The sequence below is a fragment of the Scylla paramamosain genome, chromosome 28 (genome assembly GCF_035594125.1).
Source record: "Scylla paramamosain isolate STU-SP2022 chromosome 28, ASM3559412v1, whole genome shotgun sequence".
NCBI classification, from domain to species: Eukaryota; Metazoa; Arthropoda; class Malacostraca; order Decapoda; family Portunidae; genus Scylla; species Scylla paramamosain.
In genome coordinates this window covers 19494867-19512250 of record NC_087178.1, presented here as the reverse complement: position 1 = coordinate 19512250, position 17384 = coordinate 19494867, and the positions used below count along the sequence as shown (strand labels likewise).

Genomic DNA, 17384 nt, shown 5'->3' with positions numbered 1-17384 from the left:
ACCAGTGTTTAGCTTCACTGGCTTGCTTAAACCTGCAGTTTCAAGTACACAACAGAGATGCCTGAAATTAATATGAAGCCTTCTATCGTTGAATTTGCCTCTAAGTGTAGTCTACAGTTAAAATTACATTCAGTGTTAGTTCAACACCACAGCAATGCATCACAGTAACCTAGCCAGGAGTGCTTGGTGCAGTATACCATATTAGACTTATAATACCAATTTGTGTGTTTTGAAATCATCATGGTGTGCATCGTCCAGTATACTATGAACCATGCACATATTACCTATGGTCAAAATATAATGATTATTTGTTGATGTTGGCCTGAAGGTAAATGATGACAGTGCCATCACTGGAGGAGCGATGGTAAGACTACATGCAATGGAGAAGAGGTGTTTGATCAGCATGGATTAAATAGTGATATGTATGGATTGTGGGGAGTGGAAGTGTGTAAAGGAGAACTGCTAATGGAAGAGAACTGGCTGATCAAGCAGAAGTGAAAGGTTATGATGACGTAGGCAAGGGGGGGGACATGAAAGAAGAGTAATTGGTGAAGATTAATGGGTCTGATATGACAAGTATAAAGATAATGAAAATGACTAATGTATGAAAGGATACGGTTATGAGAGCATTAGACAAGTGGATGCATATGACAAATGAGTGAAGACATGGCTTTGAGGGTCTCACAGAAGGTTCTCTCACATTTGGGTCAGGTGTGAGAAAGGAAATGAGTCTTGTTATGGAGCAAAGAACAACAACCTGTACTATTAAACCCTCTTTTGAAGACTGTCAAATTTTTGTCTAAATGACCCTTCTGTAGTGTGGTGCTGTAAGGATCAGTCCTCTCTCCCCTAGAGCCCTAGAGGCTGAAACATTGAAGTGCAAAGGTGTGCATGCAGACCTGTGCCCCCTTGTGGAGGAATCATAGCTGTAGACAGATTGTATTTACTTAAAAGAAATAATAATAAAGACAAGATATATAAATAAATAGATAATAATAATAATAATAATAATAATAATAATAATAATAATAATAATAATAATAATAATAAAATAAATAATATAAAAGATAAGAGAAGATAAACAGAAAACTTCAGTGCAGTTCAGGGAGAATTTGCTTAGAACACAACAAAACAACATTTCTGGTCCGACATCTCCTGTGAAGGGCAGCAGTGGAGAAAGAGTGCCACACATACACAATTACAATCATTCCCACAAGAATTTCCTCAACTTTTTATTTTATATTCACTTACCAAACACATTTTTTTTCTTATGTACTGTTGTATGTAATAAACATTGGTTACTTGTTATTTTCATAATAAAAGTTAACTTACACTTTCAATAAAAAAATCTGTCTACCCATATAATGATTCCTCTTAGAAATGTTGCCTATCTATCTTTTACCACCATGTTCAGGAAGTTGACTCTTTCCTGCACCATATAATATCACTGTAGTCAAAATCCCATACTTATACAGTTTTGCTGCAAAATTTGCCACTTGAAGCAGGATGAGCTTAATATAAGTGTGCCTTTACACAAGGGACAATGTGGTGGCAGGCATCAGGAAATGTATGAGAACAGGTCAGTTGGAAGGAAGCCCATCCTGGAGCACTGAGAGAACCACCGACAGGATTTACAACTTGTGTTATGTAGTACTTCTGCATTGTTGAGATGACCCATCTTTATATGATCATCTGGTGCATTAGCTGTGGTCAGTAATGTGTCATGCTGCCTTGCAACATGCAGGATTCTTTTAAGCATACAATCTTTATGGGCACATTTTATCATGAACTGAAAACATCCCACAAAGTTCTAAAGCCTGCCAACTTTGTCTGACTTACACTTACCACACTTACAAGTTATTAGCTTGTAAAACTTCATGGAATTGTTGGAACATTTATTTTCATATAAAATGAAGAAATTATTTCCACATTTAGCTTCCACTACTTTGTGATAACCTTGGAGTAGATATGAAAAAAAAAATTATGAATGCACTAAGTTTTAAAACATTTCATTGGCTTAGATGGCAGTAAGAAAAATATATGCATGTGCATGTCCACCCGTGTGCACATATTCACATATCCTTTATGAACAATCATATAATCTTTTCTCAATTATTGCTGTATTAAATATAGCTTTACATCTCAGTGATCAAATTATATTACAACAGCACTAGTCATACAAAGTTTATTTATAAACCCATATCATTATTAAAACCTGAAGGATACAATCATATAAATTAAAAGTTTAGAGATGCTTCTTCACACCACTGGCCACCAACTATGCAGCTTCTTTGTGTGACTGGCCTACCTCTACTCGGTCTCCATTGCCTCCAGCTTCATAATAGCATCACGGGTCTGCTCCAACTCTGCTTCCAGCTCTAGCTTTTTCTCATCATTGCGAGAGCGCACGGCCTCAGGCACCTGCAGGGTGCAAGAGATAGTGAAATTACATTGGGTAATGCAAAGGAATGTGGTCGAAAATTTTGATACATAGACAAGTTAGATGAATAAAATGAAAAGTATAAAAGATATATTGAAAGGAACTATAAAACAAAACATATATATATATATATATATATATATATATATATATATATATATATATATATATATATATATATATATATATATATATATATATATATATATATATATATATATATATATATATATATATACACACACTAGGTTGATTTTATAAATATGACACCAGTTTGTGAAGGGATATTAAACATTATGAACAATATAATATGCAACCCAGATTATCTTATGAAACTTGACAGAACAATTTTCTGTGCTCTTATAACTCCAACTGCAATACTGATCTGTCACCCACCTTATCATAACTTGGTTTTGACATGTCATTCAACAAAGTTTTCAGTTTCTCATCAGCACTCTTCATCTTTTGCTGTATTTTCTCTTTACATTTGCCAAGGTTGACCAGACCCTGTAAAATATAATTCAACATTTATTTTATTTAAGGCATGGAAACTGGGTGCAAATAGGTAATGTATTTTACAGGCTAAAGAGATGCAACATGCTAAGACAGCTGGTAAGGTCTGGAGGATCAAATATTTATGATGTGTTAATAAAGATGCCTGGAATGTGAACATCCACAAAGAAATAATGATGAGAGGAAGACTTGCAATTAAACAGCTCAAAAATTAAGATTCCCAAAAGGAGTGCAAGTAAAATTATTAAAAATTTCAGTATATAAAGAATAACAAATAGGTATTAGAAACCTACAAAATGGTTGTCCTAAACTAGAAACAATCTATCATAGCACAAAAGTTTCTTCAACACATGACTGACCTGTAACTTCATCCATGCAACTGTATCAGCTGAAATGGGTGTTGGAACCGACCCTTTAGGCTTGTTGGTGGACACTTTCACTTCAGAAGCAACTGTCAGTGTGGCAATGTCTTGGCTAAGTAACTCCAAAGTAGTTCTCTTGTCAGCACTTTCTGATTGAAGGACCACTATAAAAGAAAACAATTATTTTTTTTATTCTTATTACACACACACACACAGGGCACCTGGGATACTAGCTATCCATTTCTGTAGAACCACACAAACACATACAGGAGAACTGGTACAGTTGGATTACTGAGTGAAGAAGAATTATGGCAAGAAATATTTGTATCTGTTCTCTATAAGGTAAAAAGAAGCTATAGCATGAAAAAAGCAAGGCTAAACTTTAGGGAAAACTATCTCTGTTTTTATATACCAGGTTAAGTTCTTCCTTAAAGGTAGGGGGTTAGTCTGACTACACTTTGCAGCCAGGATGGAAGAATGCTACCACCATATTATGAAACACAGATTAAGATAAGACATCTGGGATACCTTCCCTGGAAAAAAGACAAGGCAGAGCTTCCAGTTTATAAAACAATTAGTGCACAAAACTTGCTAAAACATGTATTCCAACACTTATGACTTCATGCATCATTCTGAAAAAAAGAGTACAATGAAATCAGTTACTCACCTTCAACCTTTGTTTTGTTGGGGATGTCATACTTTGCTTTTGCAGAGCGAACCTCACCAATGACTTTCTGTCCAAATTTGAATTTTTCCTCTACTTCTTCATCATAAAATATATCAAACTGTCGAAAAAGAAAACAAACTACATAAGTAACCATCCCCTGAACAAGTAGAGACCCACCCAAGAGGAAGCAGAAAGCAGTAATCTAATATGAAAGAAATTTGATACCACATCTTGAAAGAATCCTTTACTACTTATAACATCATGTATATTTTAACTGCTGCACAATTTGCTTGCACACACATCCCCTTTTTGCAAATGTTTGCATATCTTCCTACATGAAATATGAAGACAATGCATCAAATATTCTCAACCTCATGTTTCATGGACTATTTTTACAGCAACATTAAATTAATTTTGTGGATAAAACTAACAAAACCATAGTCATCCCTGAAACACACCTCCTGAGGCTCTGGGTATGCTGTTACACACAAAGATGCAGGCTGGCTGGGTGTACGTGGAGGAAGGCGCTGAAACAGCTCCTCAGACAAGAAAGGCATGAAGGGTGAGATAAGGGCCAGACCAACATACAACGCTGTGTAGAGCACATTACGACTCAAGTTCTTGGCTTCCTCATCATTGGAGTACATCACTGGTTTTAAGCATTCCTGAAATGTTCAAAACTTTTAAGGCAATCAAGTCATGATATATTACCTCTTGTTTCTGCACTTCTTTGTCTTTTAATTACTTACATAACTGTTTCCAGTTACCTTTCTAAAACAACTTTAGCTCCTAACAAAATAGTAATAGTCACTTTTCACAGTCAGCACTCAAGGCAATCCTGTCACTCCCTGGCTTACTACAATTATCTTATTTCTGCAGCCAAATTGGATTAGATATCAAGGCTTGTCTTTTCATACAGTCATCAAGACAATGATATATGATGCGTATATGGAACATAAATAAAGGTAATGTGCTCACCAGATAAACATCACATATTTGGTACCACCACAAATTATACAGTGCTGTGGTGGCTCTTGGGAAATTGAATTCCTCAAAGGCAGCATTACACTCCTGCACAGCAACAGCAAGCTGCCCCAACATCCACCTGTCTACCATGCTCAGGGTTGCTTTCTGCAATTATAAATATTTTAGATAAATTACTTCTTAGAATCTAGATTTCATCCTTCAAATGATCAAAAGTTGTCCTACAGATTATAATAACACTCAACATCAAGCACAGTAGATGACTGCTATTAATCAATCAATTATTCAAATAATATCCTAAATACTGTAGATGCATAACAGTTAAGGTACAACATCTAGATGACCATCTTGTATCAATATTATAGCATTGGAATAAATCATTTTATTATGCAATGTTAAACAAAGTTTAAAGGAAAAGAATATATAATAAAATGTTATTAAAAGCATCATGAATTTGGAAATCCATCCTTTGCAGATCTGTGCACAAATTCCTCAGAAACAAAAAAATTTGGAGAAGGAATGATGCACTTTACTTACATACATTTATATACATTTCTGAAAATGTAGTTTTTGAGAAGGAAAAACATATGTATGAAATGAGAACAGAAAGCAAGAGATCTGAAACTGAATTCATTTAAAATATAATGGACAAGACATAAATTTAAATACCTTAGTACAATCCTGCACAAATACTCAAGTACGATGAGAAAAATACAAGGAAATCATTACAATAGAGGACAGTGGTAAGATCTTTGGAGCTTATGTTAAAGATATGACAGACAGCAAGGGATAAAGGTACTACTTAACAGCTCAACAGATTTTGCAAATACTGGCATGCATGCAAGACATAGGTTTGGAAAGTAAATCAAAGATTTAGCATTCAGGCATTGGAGATACCATCATCTTCACTGCCTGAATTCTAAATCTCAAATATTACTTGAGAGACATTAGTAGTGTGAACAGAATGGATAGTGAAGGCAATGAAAGTGTAGGAAAAATCTGAAATCGTATTAAAGGTGTGGGAATGAACTGTGTAGAGTGGAAGACATGGTCAAAATGCATCAACTTTACATGGTTTGGTCATCTATAGAGAAATAAGAAAATGAGATGACAAGGATAAGATAAAGATGGAGTATATGTGGATGTGAGATGAATATTTACATAATGGGAGAAGAGTTTAGAATACCTGAGTGAGGGGGAACAGAAGATTGTGGGAATGGAGTATGCATTAGTGGAATGCTATGGACTTGGATAAATAGACTTCTGTTGTAGCCATCCCCTTGAGAGTCCAAGCAATAGGTGTCAAGAGTAAATAAGATCATATTAGGCTATGTCTACCTATCTATCCATCTGTCTGTTATCTAAATTTGATGTCTGTTCCAAAGAACTGCCCTCATAGGGATGGCTGTGATAGGGTTCTACAGGATAGCTGCCAATCACTTCACACACACAGGGCAGGTAAATACATTGTGATAAATGTGTCACAACAAGCCCAAATGACAGGTGGTTAAATGAACAACACAATAAATCATAAATCATTGTCAGTAGTCTTCAGTTAATTAAAAAATAAAAAAAAATAAATGAAATGGACAGTAAAAAAGCACAGAAGCAGAATTTCTTGCCTATATGATATACAAAAATACAAACACATATAGTGGTGTATCACATATCAATAATGATTATCACTACATAAATGTTGCATGACCCACATTCTCAGAATAAAAGTCAAGCTAGGCAGGCAAATGGATATAAGCCTTACCTCACTGGATTTCAAGCTGGGAGCTTGTAAGCTGCCTTTAGCCTCAGGAAGAGACCTTCTTTCTGCTTCAGAAAAGCTGGACATGTGGCAGTACCAACGCAACACATGTGGATATTTTGAAAGTGATACATCTGCTTCTACTATACGTTTCATGACAGAAAGGTCAGCTTTTGTTGGAGTATATCCTCCAACATAGCTGTACTGTTCCAGTGTTTCATTTAGCACAGATAATTCTCCTATATCATTACTCTGTTTACAGGATGAAGACGACCTGGAGTGCTCATTTTTGCATTCTGATCTCGCTTGTTGTACCTATTCAACAACATAAACTGTTATTGATACAAAATCATAACTTCACATACAATAAACTCTTAATGTACTGAACCTCGATATATCAAAATTCATTTTAGAGCTGACCAAACAGATTTGTTAATTTACTGAGTAAGATGTGATTAATGCAGAAAGAATAATGACCACATCATGCCACCAATCCAAGCATCACTAGCAGATAGTGACACAAGCAGCATGGAATGAATGTCACCATAGAGAACAAGCCTCACACTAAAACCCACAATTTGATTATCTCCCTCATGTACATACATGCCATCACTCCCAAACCTCTTGCCTCTCCACTTTGTTAAATGTTTTCCATCAGGAATTATATTTGCTGTCAAAGACAATGGAGTAATGTGCAGATGCTAGTTTTAATTTATAGTCCATCACATATTTGAATTCCCATGTATACGTGTGTGGACTCAAATTTCAAGTTTCACTGACCTCAGCTTTCTCCCATTTAGTTTGATATATCGAGGACTTATGCATAAAATATGGAATTAAGCTCACTATATTTAACTTTTTCAAAGCAAATATATGAAATTATTTTCATAGTAGTCGACTATTCCACCATCTGAGTAAAAAATCTATCATACAGAAATTGACTAAATTACTTTCATTAAAATACACATGTAAACAAAAGCATTACCCACTCACCTTTTGCTGCAGTTCTGTGAGAGAGCTGTAAGGCTTAAAGCCTTTGCCAATATTCATCATGGCAAACTTAGTTGCATTCCACAACTTATTGCAGAAGTTCCTGTAACCATTGACCCGCAAAACATCCAGATTTATGTCTCTTCCTGCAAAGAGAGAAGATCATACCAATGAAGAAAACAAATTTCTGAATCAACACATGCATATATATTTTCAAATGAAGAAAGTATACTGCAAAAGAAAGAAAATAACTTAAAGCATTTACTTTGTAGGAAGAAATCCTTCCAATGAATTTGATTTATACACCTCATTCTACTCCTGGTTACCTCACTTTCCTTTCCTCTTTTACCCTCAGCCATTCTAACACTGTCTTCCCATTTAACAAAAGGCCTTCTTGTCACACAATATCTATTTTACTCATGAATATTTTCAATGCCATCCCAAACTTTCCCAAGACACCACATGATGGTCTGTCACCCTACAGATCAATATATAATCATCACTAAACACACTAAGTCTTCCCTGTACAAATTTATTACTTTTACTAACCACAAAGAGGAAGTGGCTATATGGCTAGTGTTGATAAATTGATAAAGAATCAATCAAATAAATCTTAGATGGAATATCAGAGAGACCAGATGAAGATGGATGAAAAGAGAATACCAGAAGGTTTGACAGGGAATTGCAAGGACAGGAAGATACATCTAAAAACTATATGTATAATCAAAGATGTACAAATATACACATAAGAACTTTGTTAGATTATAAGAAGACATACAAATTGTTAAACGTTCTAAGCTATTTTCTAAGTGCAAGACCAAGATTAAAATAAATAGAAGAATAAGTCCTAGGTAAAATCTAAGCAAGGCCATAGCAATGCCTCTAACCTTGTGTATAAGCACAGAGGGCAAAGCGAAGAGCATCTGTGCCACACTCAGGAATGCCCTGAGGATAGTCACACTTCTGTCCTTCCTTGGCTTTGGTTATTTCTTTTGGATCCAAGTTGCTGTTTTCATCAAGCTGCTTGTGAAGATCCTATGAAATATAAATAGTCTGGTATAAGCAGTATATATCATGCAAAAGTAAGTAACTGCACATTTTGTATCAATATTTCATTGTTTTTTATCACAAAACAAAATGCTACATCAAAGTGTCATCACACAACTAATTCTGGAACCTTTAAATAATTTAGTTATTGCATATAATACTTCTGATACTCAAATACATGCTTAATTATACCTGGAGACTTATTCCATAAATTACATCCATGGGATCAATAACGTTGCCAAGGGATTTGCTCATCTTGCGGCCATGAGCATCTCGTACCATGGCATGCAGATACACTTGCCTGTGGGAAACAAATCTGTTAAATTTCCAAACATCAAAGAGTTGTGGACTATAGTAACTTCTTATTGCAGCCTAACAATAAGCCTGCAAAGCCTGTCTACTCACCATGTTTACAAGTTTATGAATAACTCCTTAAAACACTGAGCAACACAATGGAATAAGCAAAATTCTATGCTCCCCACCAAAATATTTTCACTGTAAATCATTTCAAGCCATTATGATAATTAACTACTAAACCTTACTTGAATGGCAGCTTTCCAAGAATGTGTTGGCCAAAGAAAACCATTCTTGCTACCCAGAAGAAAAGAATGTCATGCCCAGTCTCCAGAAGAGTGTTGGGATAGAACAACTCCATGTCTTTAGTCTGAAAAGAAAATAAGTTATGTACCCATGTGAGCATAACTTGACACATCTACATGTACTTTAAATACCTGATCCCAGAAAATTACCCAAATCAAGTGCTAAATAAGGAAATGCTTGTAATTATGTTTGTGAATGTGAATGTACATATGAACACATTTTAGGTACGGAAGGCATGTCAACTATACATGTATTATATAACATGAAGTATGTCATATACATGGCAAATATTAGTTTTCATGACAAATGGTAAGAGCTTCAACTGTGGCTAACCAACCTCCTTGGGCCAGCCCATGACTTCAAATGGGAAGAGACCTGAGCTGAACCATGTGTCAAGAACATCTGGGTCTTGCTGCAACTTTATCTTGTCTGGTGAAACATTGAATTTGGAGGCAGCCTTTTGCCTTGCCTCTTCTTCTGTCCTTCCACTCACCCAGTACTCATCATTCTGAGTAAGGTATGAGCAATACCAAATAGATTAATAAAAATGCAGATTATACAACAATAATGACAGACAAAAGAAACCTTTTGGTTTGCAAACTGTTTCTTGCTTTATTCTATAAAGCTCCCTTAAATAAAACAGGAATTTAAGAGGTGGTCCTAAATTTCCATTGTATACTATACATATAAGAAATTATTTGCATTTGAGATAGAAGACTCCACTGACTCATTCAATGAATAGGCAATTTGGTAAATCAATATTTCACAAATCACCTTATATTTCAAAAATACATTTTTGCAAAGCATTTACAAAACCCTTTTATTTATTAATTTCAATGTAATTCATCAATGTTTATTTAAAAAAGACATGCAACTTTGAGGTACATATTGATAATGATTTACATATAAATAAATAAATATGGATAAAAGATGTTCAAAACTTACATCTTGTTGTTTTTGCTGTGGGACGGATGGATCAAAGGTTACAAAGTACGCTGGAATTTGGTGACCCCACCACAGCTGCCTAGATATGCACCAATCTCTGATCTCTTCCATCCAATGGTACCAGGTCTTTTCATGCATTTTAGGAATAATTTCTAATTCACCTGACTTGACAGCTTCCACAGCCTTCTGAGCCATGGCACCACACTTGACATACCTGTAATAGACATAGAAGAAGGGTTCTTATCTGGAGACTTAAATTAGCACAATGGGTACACAATCTTTCTATCAGATGCAAAAAAACATTTTTATCCACTATACAAATGGGACATTTGAAAAAAGCATGACAAAGAAGTACGCACTTACACACAGATGAGGATGTAACTGTTTTCAGTGTCTCCAAACCAGTCATTACCATTCCTATCAAAATGCATATTGCTATCCAAGTGCCACTATACACAGTAACTCTCACAAATCAGCTGGCAAATGTATCTGTATATGAACTGTAAAAAGAAAAGGTATCAAAAATATTTTCCTTGTTAAGAATTACTAAAAGCATCTGTGAATTCTTATTACAGGCAAACTGAAGACATATAGCAAACCAAAAGATCATAGAGTAAACAAAATATAAAATCTTGGGCCACAATTTCTGCTACAAAGCTCTTAATACTCACCATTGGGGCTTTATCATGGGCTCAATGACATCCTTGGAGCGAGAGCAAATAGGCACTACCATTGGGTTATCTTTAGTCTCCACATAGAGGCCCTTCTCCTTGAGAGCTTCTAGTACAGCACGACGAGCTTCAAACCTCTTCATTCCCTGGAAAAGTACATAGAGAATTCATGAATTTTCTTCTCATATACATAATCTGAACCAGGATGATAAAAAAATGTAAGAAACTCAGAGACACACTGAAATAATTCCTACTTTTCCAACAACACAAGTTTTTAAAGGCTAACCATCAAATTTGTTCACTGTTGGATGAAACACTGAGGTGCCAATCCCCAAAAAGAACAGCCAAATGGATAATCCAAAGCTGGAGAAGCAGGCAGGGAGAATATCTTCCCACATCATAATCCTGCAATGTTCAGCCAATGAATGATGCCAAAATGCTTTCTTTGTATCCATGTCAAATACTAGTTGCCTCCTTTTTATGAAAATACTGTATAGTTAAACTTTTTGATATTCCAGAATCATCCATTACACTTAACTTAGATATATTTATAAACTCACTGTGAACTGCTGATAACCTTCCACTATGTGGCCATCATCTGTGAAAATGTTGAGGAAAGGAAGGTTGTGTCGTTTGCCAACTTCATAATCATTGGGATCATGTGCAGGTGTGATCTTGACAGCACCAGTACCAAAGTCCATCTCTACAAAGTCATCTTGAAGCACTGGCAGCCGGCGATCAGTGAATGGATGCACAAGAGTTTTGCCATGAAGATGTTTGTACCTGTCTCCCCACAAGGCAAATAAATGGTCATTAAAATCAGTTCATCTTGAATGTTGAAAAGCTCCACATGTTCAGAAAATTTCAACTCAATGGGATTCGTAATGCCAAAAACACTAACCACACTGTGGTATTACAGTATGTTCAAGGCTGATATATAGGTACTATTCTTTTCAGAGAAATTTTCTACTTTTAGCAACGCTATTTAAAGTAATTATGACTGAAAACATACTACTTATCAACAATAAACAATGGCAATAGCCAACATTAACTATTAAATTACAATCAGTATTTCATTTCAGAATGACCAAAAAAAAAAATGCTAATTATTTCCTAGTATACTCAAATGTCCTTGCTGGGATTTTCTCTCTCTCTCTCTCTCTCTCTCTCTCTCTCTCTCTCTCTCAGCTTAGCATACTCAAAAATTTATCTCATGCCTTACACGAAAGGGAATACATATCAATGGTACCAAATTTAGAGCAAAACTCAGTCCTAAACAGTTATCAAGCTCATGTGTGGGTCTTCCCTACATGAGACTGAAAATGCCACACTAGCAGATGAGCAAGCCAGATGGAAAGAATGTGATGACCCTGCTGCCCACCATCCTGTGATACCTTACAATTTGCAGTGCAACTATACCTAGGTAAGTAACTACCACCACCATAGAGATACAGGACTAAGAATGCACTTTTTGTGTTCATTGCAAGCTGTAAAGTGAGGAAAAAGATTGAAAGACAGTGAGCTACAAATGTTTGCCTTGAATATTTGCTTTCCTTAAGAAAAGAATGAAACTGAAACAAGCACAACTTTAAGCACAAATTACAAGAAATTACAAATATATACCACATGTCCTCATATTCACAGAAATCCCAAGAATCCCTCAGACTTCCTTTACCTTTCATCCTTGGGATTAACGGCAACAGCAGTATCACCAAGCATGGTTTCAATACGGGTAGTGGCCACAACCACCCGGTCTTCAGAGCCTTCCACTTGATATGCAAAGTTAACCAGCACTCCAAATTCAACTTTCTCAGCATAGCCTGGTACTGGAAGCTCTGTCCGGCCAGCCAGCTCCTTCTTCTCGACCTGTTGGTGCAAAATGGGACAATGACTTTAATACTAGGAACATTTTAAATTATTCTTTCCCCCAAAGAAATCAACAATACATTATCAGGCTGTGTTCTAAGTTAAGACTGAGGAATAAAGGATTAAACCAACAACTTTCCTTGATTTTATATTTAGCTGTTTATTCTTATTAAGAGAGAGTTATGCTAATTACAGGAGCAATAATAAGGCCACAAAGTGCTTTGCATTTAGTATCTATACACTCAATAGAAATTAATATAGGAATTAATGAACTGCTTTATATTAAGAATTCTGCAAATACCATGAAGAATAAAGGGATGCAGTATGAAGGTAGTTTCCAGATACTTTCTTTTGTTTAAAACATTCAATACAAAATGACATGACTCTTTTGAGCAATTGCAAAATCATTTACAGAGTCTCAGGACTGTGGGTGCAAGATATATCACTTAATCAGCCTAATCAGATTGTCACAGCTGTACATGTACAAAACATTGGCAAGGTGATATGAATGATGATCACCTCACAAAAAGCATTACTACCTGTTCTTGTAGGGTTTACCTCAATATCAGAAATAGCAGATTTCAGTGTACAAGACCAGTTAACAAGGCGGTTTGATCTGTAAATTGTTCCATCTTCATGCATTCGGACAAAGGCCTCCTTTACAGCTTCCTGTGGCCCAGGGTCCATGGTGAAACACGTTCGGTCCCAGTCCAAAGAGGAGCCCATCTTTTCCAATTGGTGGTATATGCGGTGACCTTTCCTAGATACACAAGACAACAAAATTATGATAAATGTTCCTTCATGGTCAATACATAGTGTGTGTGTGAGAGATGATGAAACTAATGCAGCACAGATCAACAAGATGACATATAACAGATTTAAGTAGTAATAGAGGTGTTGTGATAGGATATTTCTGAATGATGAAAACTGGAACATGAAGCTGTTTCATTACAGAATAATAATACTGAAGTTATAGATTAATCACATCACTGATTTATATAATACAAAATGTGAAGGTTTTAACCACAAAACCAATCTTTGTGTAAGCTGCAAGAGCTTCATATTGCAACTCTATAAATCATATCCATTCCTAACATTCTGGCTTTCCCACAGGAAACTGCAGACAGCCTTATCATCAGGAAAAAATTCAAAACCAAAATATAGATAAATCATAAAAAACAAATAAATTTAAATGTTACAATGAAAAACACAGTATAACTGTGTAAAAAAAAAACAGTAGAAACTATAAACTTTCAATTACAATATTGTCACAACATGGTCAAAGTTAACTTTGCCTGATAGCAACAATATCAAAACCTGGGTGCATGGATTATACAATAATTTCATTTTCTAATCAACAGATAATCAGTAACATTTAAACTATACAGTTCTCTAACAAAACAAAACTCACTCATTTTTCCACTGCCAGACCCTCTTCATGAATTCTTCTCGTCCAAGGTCATGGCGAGTAATTCCCTCCTCCCGCTTGACCTTCTTCTCCACAGCCACTTGTGTAGCTATTCCAGCATGGTCACACCCTGGAACCCACAGTGTTGTACGACCTTTCATCCTATTCCTGGAAGTAGAAAACAGATCCTTCAACTTTCTGTTTTTTCACATAAACAAAACACTACATATAAAGGCAAAACTTAATCATTATAAAATATAGATATCTGCACCAGTTCATACAGGATGGATTGAAGGCTCACTGCCACAGGACTACACACATATGTAAGGGGTAGGACTGCTAACCTTCAATTCCTGCCATGTTTATGTTACAACACTTGATTAGTTTGGTTCCTATTCTCAACAAGTGAACAGACAAAACTAAATGAATTAATGCAAAACTGAGTCATCACTGCCCAGTCAAGGATTCATATATTAAAAAGGAAGAAAAATGGATTACATTTAAGATTTGTTAACTGAGAATAATGAGCCAGTCATTCATGAACATTTATGGTAATACTACAAAACTCTCATGCCTAAATGTTGATAATGTGTGGATGGAGTCAAATGTTTCTATTTAAAAGAAAAAGCCTAACTATTGCCTTTATGTCTCTTACTGTTCAGGATACATACTCACCAGCGGCATATGGCATCCTCCACAGAGTTGGTAAGAGCATGGCCCAAATGCAAAGTGCCAGTCACATTTGGTGGAGGGATAACCATAACAAACTTTCCTTTTGGATTGTCTTCATTAAGGTTTCTCTGTAAATACAAGTTTTATAAATGTAATATGTGATGAAGCAATACTGCACATACAAGCTATTTCTTTCATTTTTGCAAATATATTTTTAATGTAAGTGAAAAAATGACACCGTCCAAGGAAATGTAAGACCCAAAATAGAAAACTTCAGACTTGTTATACTCACTCCATATTCTGGCTTGAAGAATCCTTCCTTCTTCCACCAATCATACCAGGCAGCCTCCACATACCTGGGGCTGTACTGAGCTGGCAACTCCACATTCACATCTTTCTTTTCACCCACAGGTGTTGGAATGTCATAGGTGATGACTTTTTTCTGTCAAAGGCATGTAATTAACATCTTTTCACACAAATATTTATATATTATGAAATATAAATTGTCCTTTTATTAACACAAAAAATTATGCTGCCATTTCCTGTGCACATCAGATACCGTACCATCCAAGAAAAAAAAGTAAACAAAACCAAGTAAAATTCAATATAAGTAAGTAATAACTCATAAGAAACACAAATACAGTAGAAACTGAATGTTAGAAAATCAAGATTCATCCATATTCATTTTAATCAAGTTCAAAGGATTCCAAATAATAAAATATAAAACTTAAATATTTTTACATCAAATTCCTAGGATTCAGGAAAGGCGCTGCAAGTGGCACCCCTGATCACCTCTAACCAGCCCGATTCTTTGGTCACTACACACAGTAACCAACAACTACTTTAATGGTAGTTAAATTTTAGTTTCACCCAACAAATTATTTTCTATTGTGTCTTATGTTTTTCAGGTGATATAAGTAGTGAGTTGATTAATTTCCTACCTCTTTTCCATCACAAATGTCTAGTTTTCAAGTTATGTCTCTTCAAGTTATACCTACCCCTCATCCCCAGTAATCTAGAGGGACCTGTGGGAGATTGGGCATTCTGGATGGGGGAGCATTAAACTGAGTAATGTGCATTGTAGAAGAGGTCAGAAACCAACAAAACCACATCAGAAAATTAAATAAAAGACATGAATTACACCTTTGGCAGTGGTGGCAGCAACACTGGCTGCAAGCATTGCTGTCTTATCAGTAAGCAGTAAAAGTTATGCCAATGGGGGAATTCACAGAAAATTGGGAATTTTCACTAAAAGTGTCAGCTACAGCCAGAAATGTAGCGAATCACTGGCAATGCTGCTCACCAATGACACAACAACACTCGCAGCTGCCACTGTCGTCATCGCTGCCACCACCAAAGGTGTAATTTATGTCTTTTCATTGATTCTTTTATGTGGTTTTGTTGATTTCCGACCTCGTCCACAACACACATTATTTGATATTATGCTCCTTGACCCAAAAAACCAAGACTTCTCAAAGCCCCACTGAGATCATTAGGATGAGGGGTAGGCATAACTTGAAAACTAGACATTTGTGACAGAAAAGAGGTAAAAAAAAAAAATAAACGATTGATTCACAATATGTATAAAAAAACATAAGACACAAGAAAATAATTGGTTGGGTATACTGAAAATTAACCAAAATGATTACTATGTTAATTCAAAGCACATCAAAATGTATAGAATGAGATACTTGTCTTTCAACTAAAGGCTTGAGGCTTTCCGAAAATTTTACATTTAAGCTGGATTAAAAGTAATTTGATACACTAAGGTTGAAGCCCTGAGTGTTCCCATGAAAGAACTATCAATCCACACCAGGCTCACAAATTTCCAAGACCATCAAGAAACTCTCCCTTTTTTTGTGTGTTTGGGGGGGGGGGACGGAGGGGAGGCGAAATGGGACAAAACCCATCACCTACATAATGGAAGGTAATGATTGCATACCTGAAAGCTGCAACTTCCTAAACGACGCCAAAAAGGTTAGAAAGATTTAGAGGATCACAACTAAGGGAGAAGGCCCTAAGGAGCAGCAATATATGGTCTGATAGAACTAATAACTGATAATGTCCGTATACCACACAACACACTGAGTGACATGAACAATTAGTTAACTTATCACTGGTCAACTAACTACCACCCGTCGATTGCAAACAACTTTCACCACACATCTGTCATTACCTCCTCCACTGCTTTGGGTTTCTTCTGCTGAACATCACCGCTCTTTACACTAGTCTTTGCCTGCTTCTCTGCGAATTTAGCTAGTTTAGCCGCTTTCTTGGCTTCCTTTTCCAGCTGCTTGGCTGTTTTGGGTTTGTCTGTAGTTTGCTGGGGCGGCTGAGAGGAAGGAGTATCGCTGCCGGTATCCGCCATCCTGTCAGGCAACACATGGACGGGACTCATTGTCATCATCAGCACCACATCAACACATACCAAAATGTTGACATGCTGACCGGTGTTGCATCATT

General features: G+C 36.0%; 1 protein-coding gene and 1 long non-coding RNA gene across 4 annotated transcripts in view; one reads left to right on the top strand and one right to left on the bottom strand.

The window, feature by feature from the left end:
• Positions 1-792, top strand: part of LOC135115059 (uncharacterized) — a 7807-nt gene extending 7015 nt beyond the window's left edge. For both annotated transcript variants that reach the window (XR_010275780.1, XR_010275781.1), the window contains exon 4: positions 1-792. This exon is cut by the window's left edge and continues 228 nt beyond it. This is a non-coding gene — a long non-coding RNA (uncharacterized LOC135115059).
• Positions 793-1880: 1088 nt separating this feature from the next.
• LOC135115058 (valine--tRNA ligase-like) lies at positions 1881-17327 on the bottom strand. 2 transcript variants are annotated; one of them, XM_064031537.1, is made up of 21 exons: positions 17098-17327; positions 15214-15363; positions 14925-15049; positions 14253-14417; positions 13400-13601; positions 12651-12841; positions 11536-11758; positions 10976-11121; positions 10305-10518; positions 9697-9867; positions 9302-9423; positions 8952-9060; positions 8600-8747; positions 7716-7858; positions 6726-7037; positions 4961-5113; positions 4441-4647; positions 3983-4100; positions 3313-3479; positions 2837-2947; positions 1881-2421 (listed from the first exon to the last, which is right to left on the bottom strand). In XM_064031537.1, the coding sequence occupies exons 1-21, from the start codon at positions 17323-17325 to the stop codon at positions 2311-2313; spliced, it is 3516 nt and encodes a 1171-aa protein (XP_063887607.1). In that variant the 5' UTR covers positions 17326-17327; the 3' UTR covers positions 1881-2310. The 2 variants fall into 2 exon arrangements, with proteins under 2 accessions (XP_063887607.1, XP_063887608.1); XM_064031538.1 differs by lacking the exon at positions 6726-7037.
• Between the last annotated feature and the right edge of the window lie 57 nt (positions 17328-17384).

What these genes read in the sequence shown, in the direction of transcription:
- LOC135115058 (XM_064031537.1), bottom strand. Translation starts at nt 17,325, where the DNA reads ATGACAATGAGTCCCGTCCATGTGTTGCCTGACAGGATGGCGGATACC. An exon ending in AACCCAAAGCAGTGGAGGAG is followed by an intron (nt 15,364 to 17,097) that starts GTAATGACAGAT and finishes TGCCTTTGACAG; the next exon opens with AAAAAAGTCATCACCTATGA. An exon ending in CCTCTGTGCTTATACACAAG is followed by an intron (nt 7,859 to 8,599) that starts GTTAGAGGCATT and finishes CTCTCTTTGCAG; the next exon opens with GAAGAGACATAAATCTGGAT.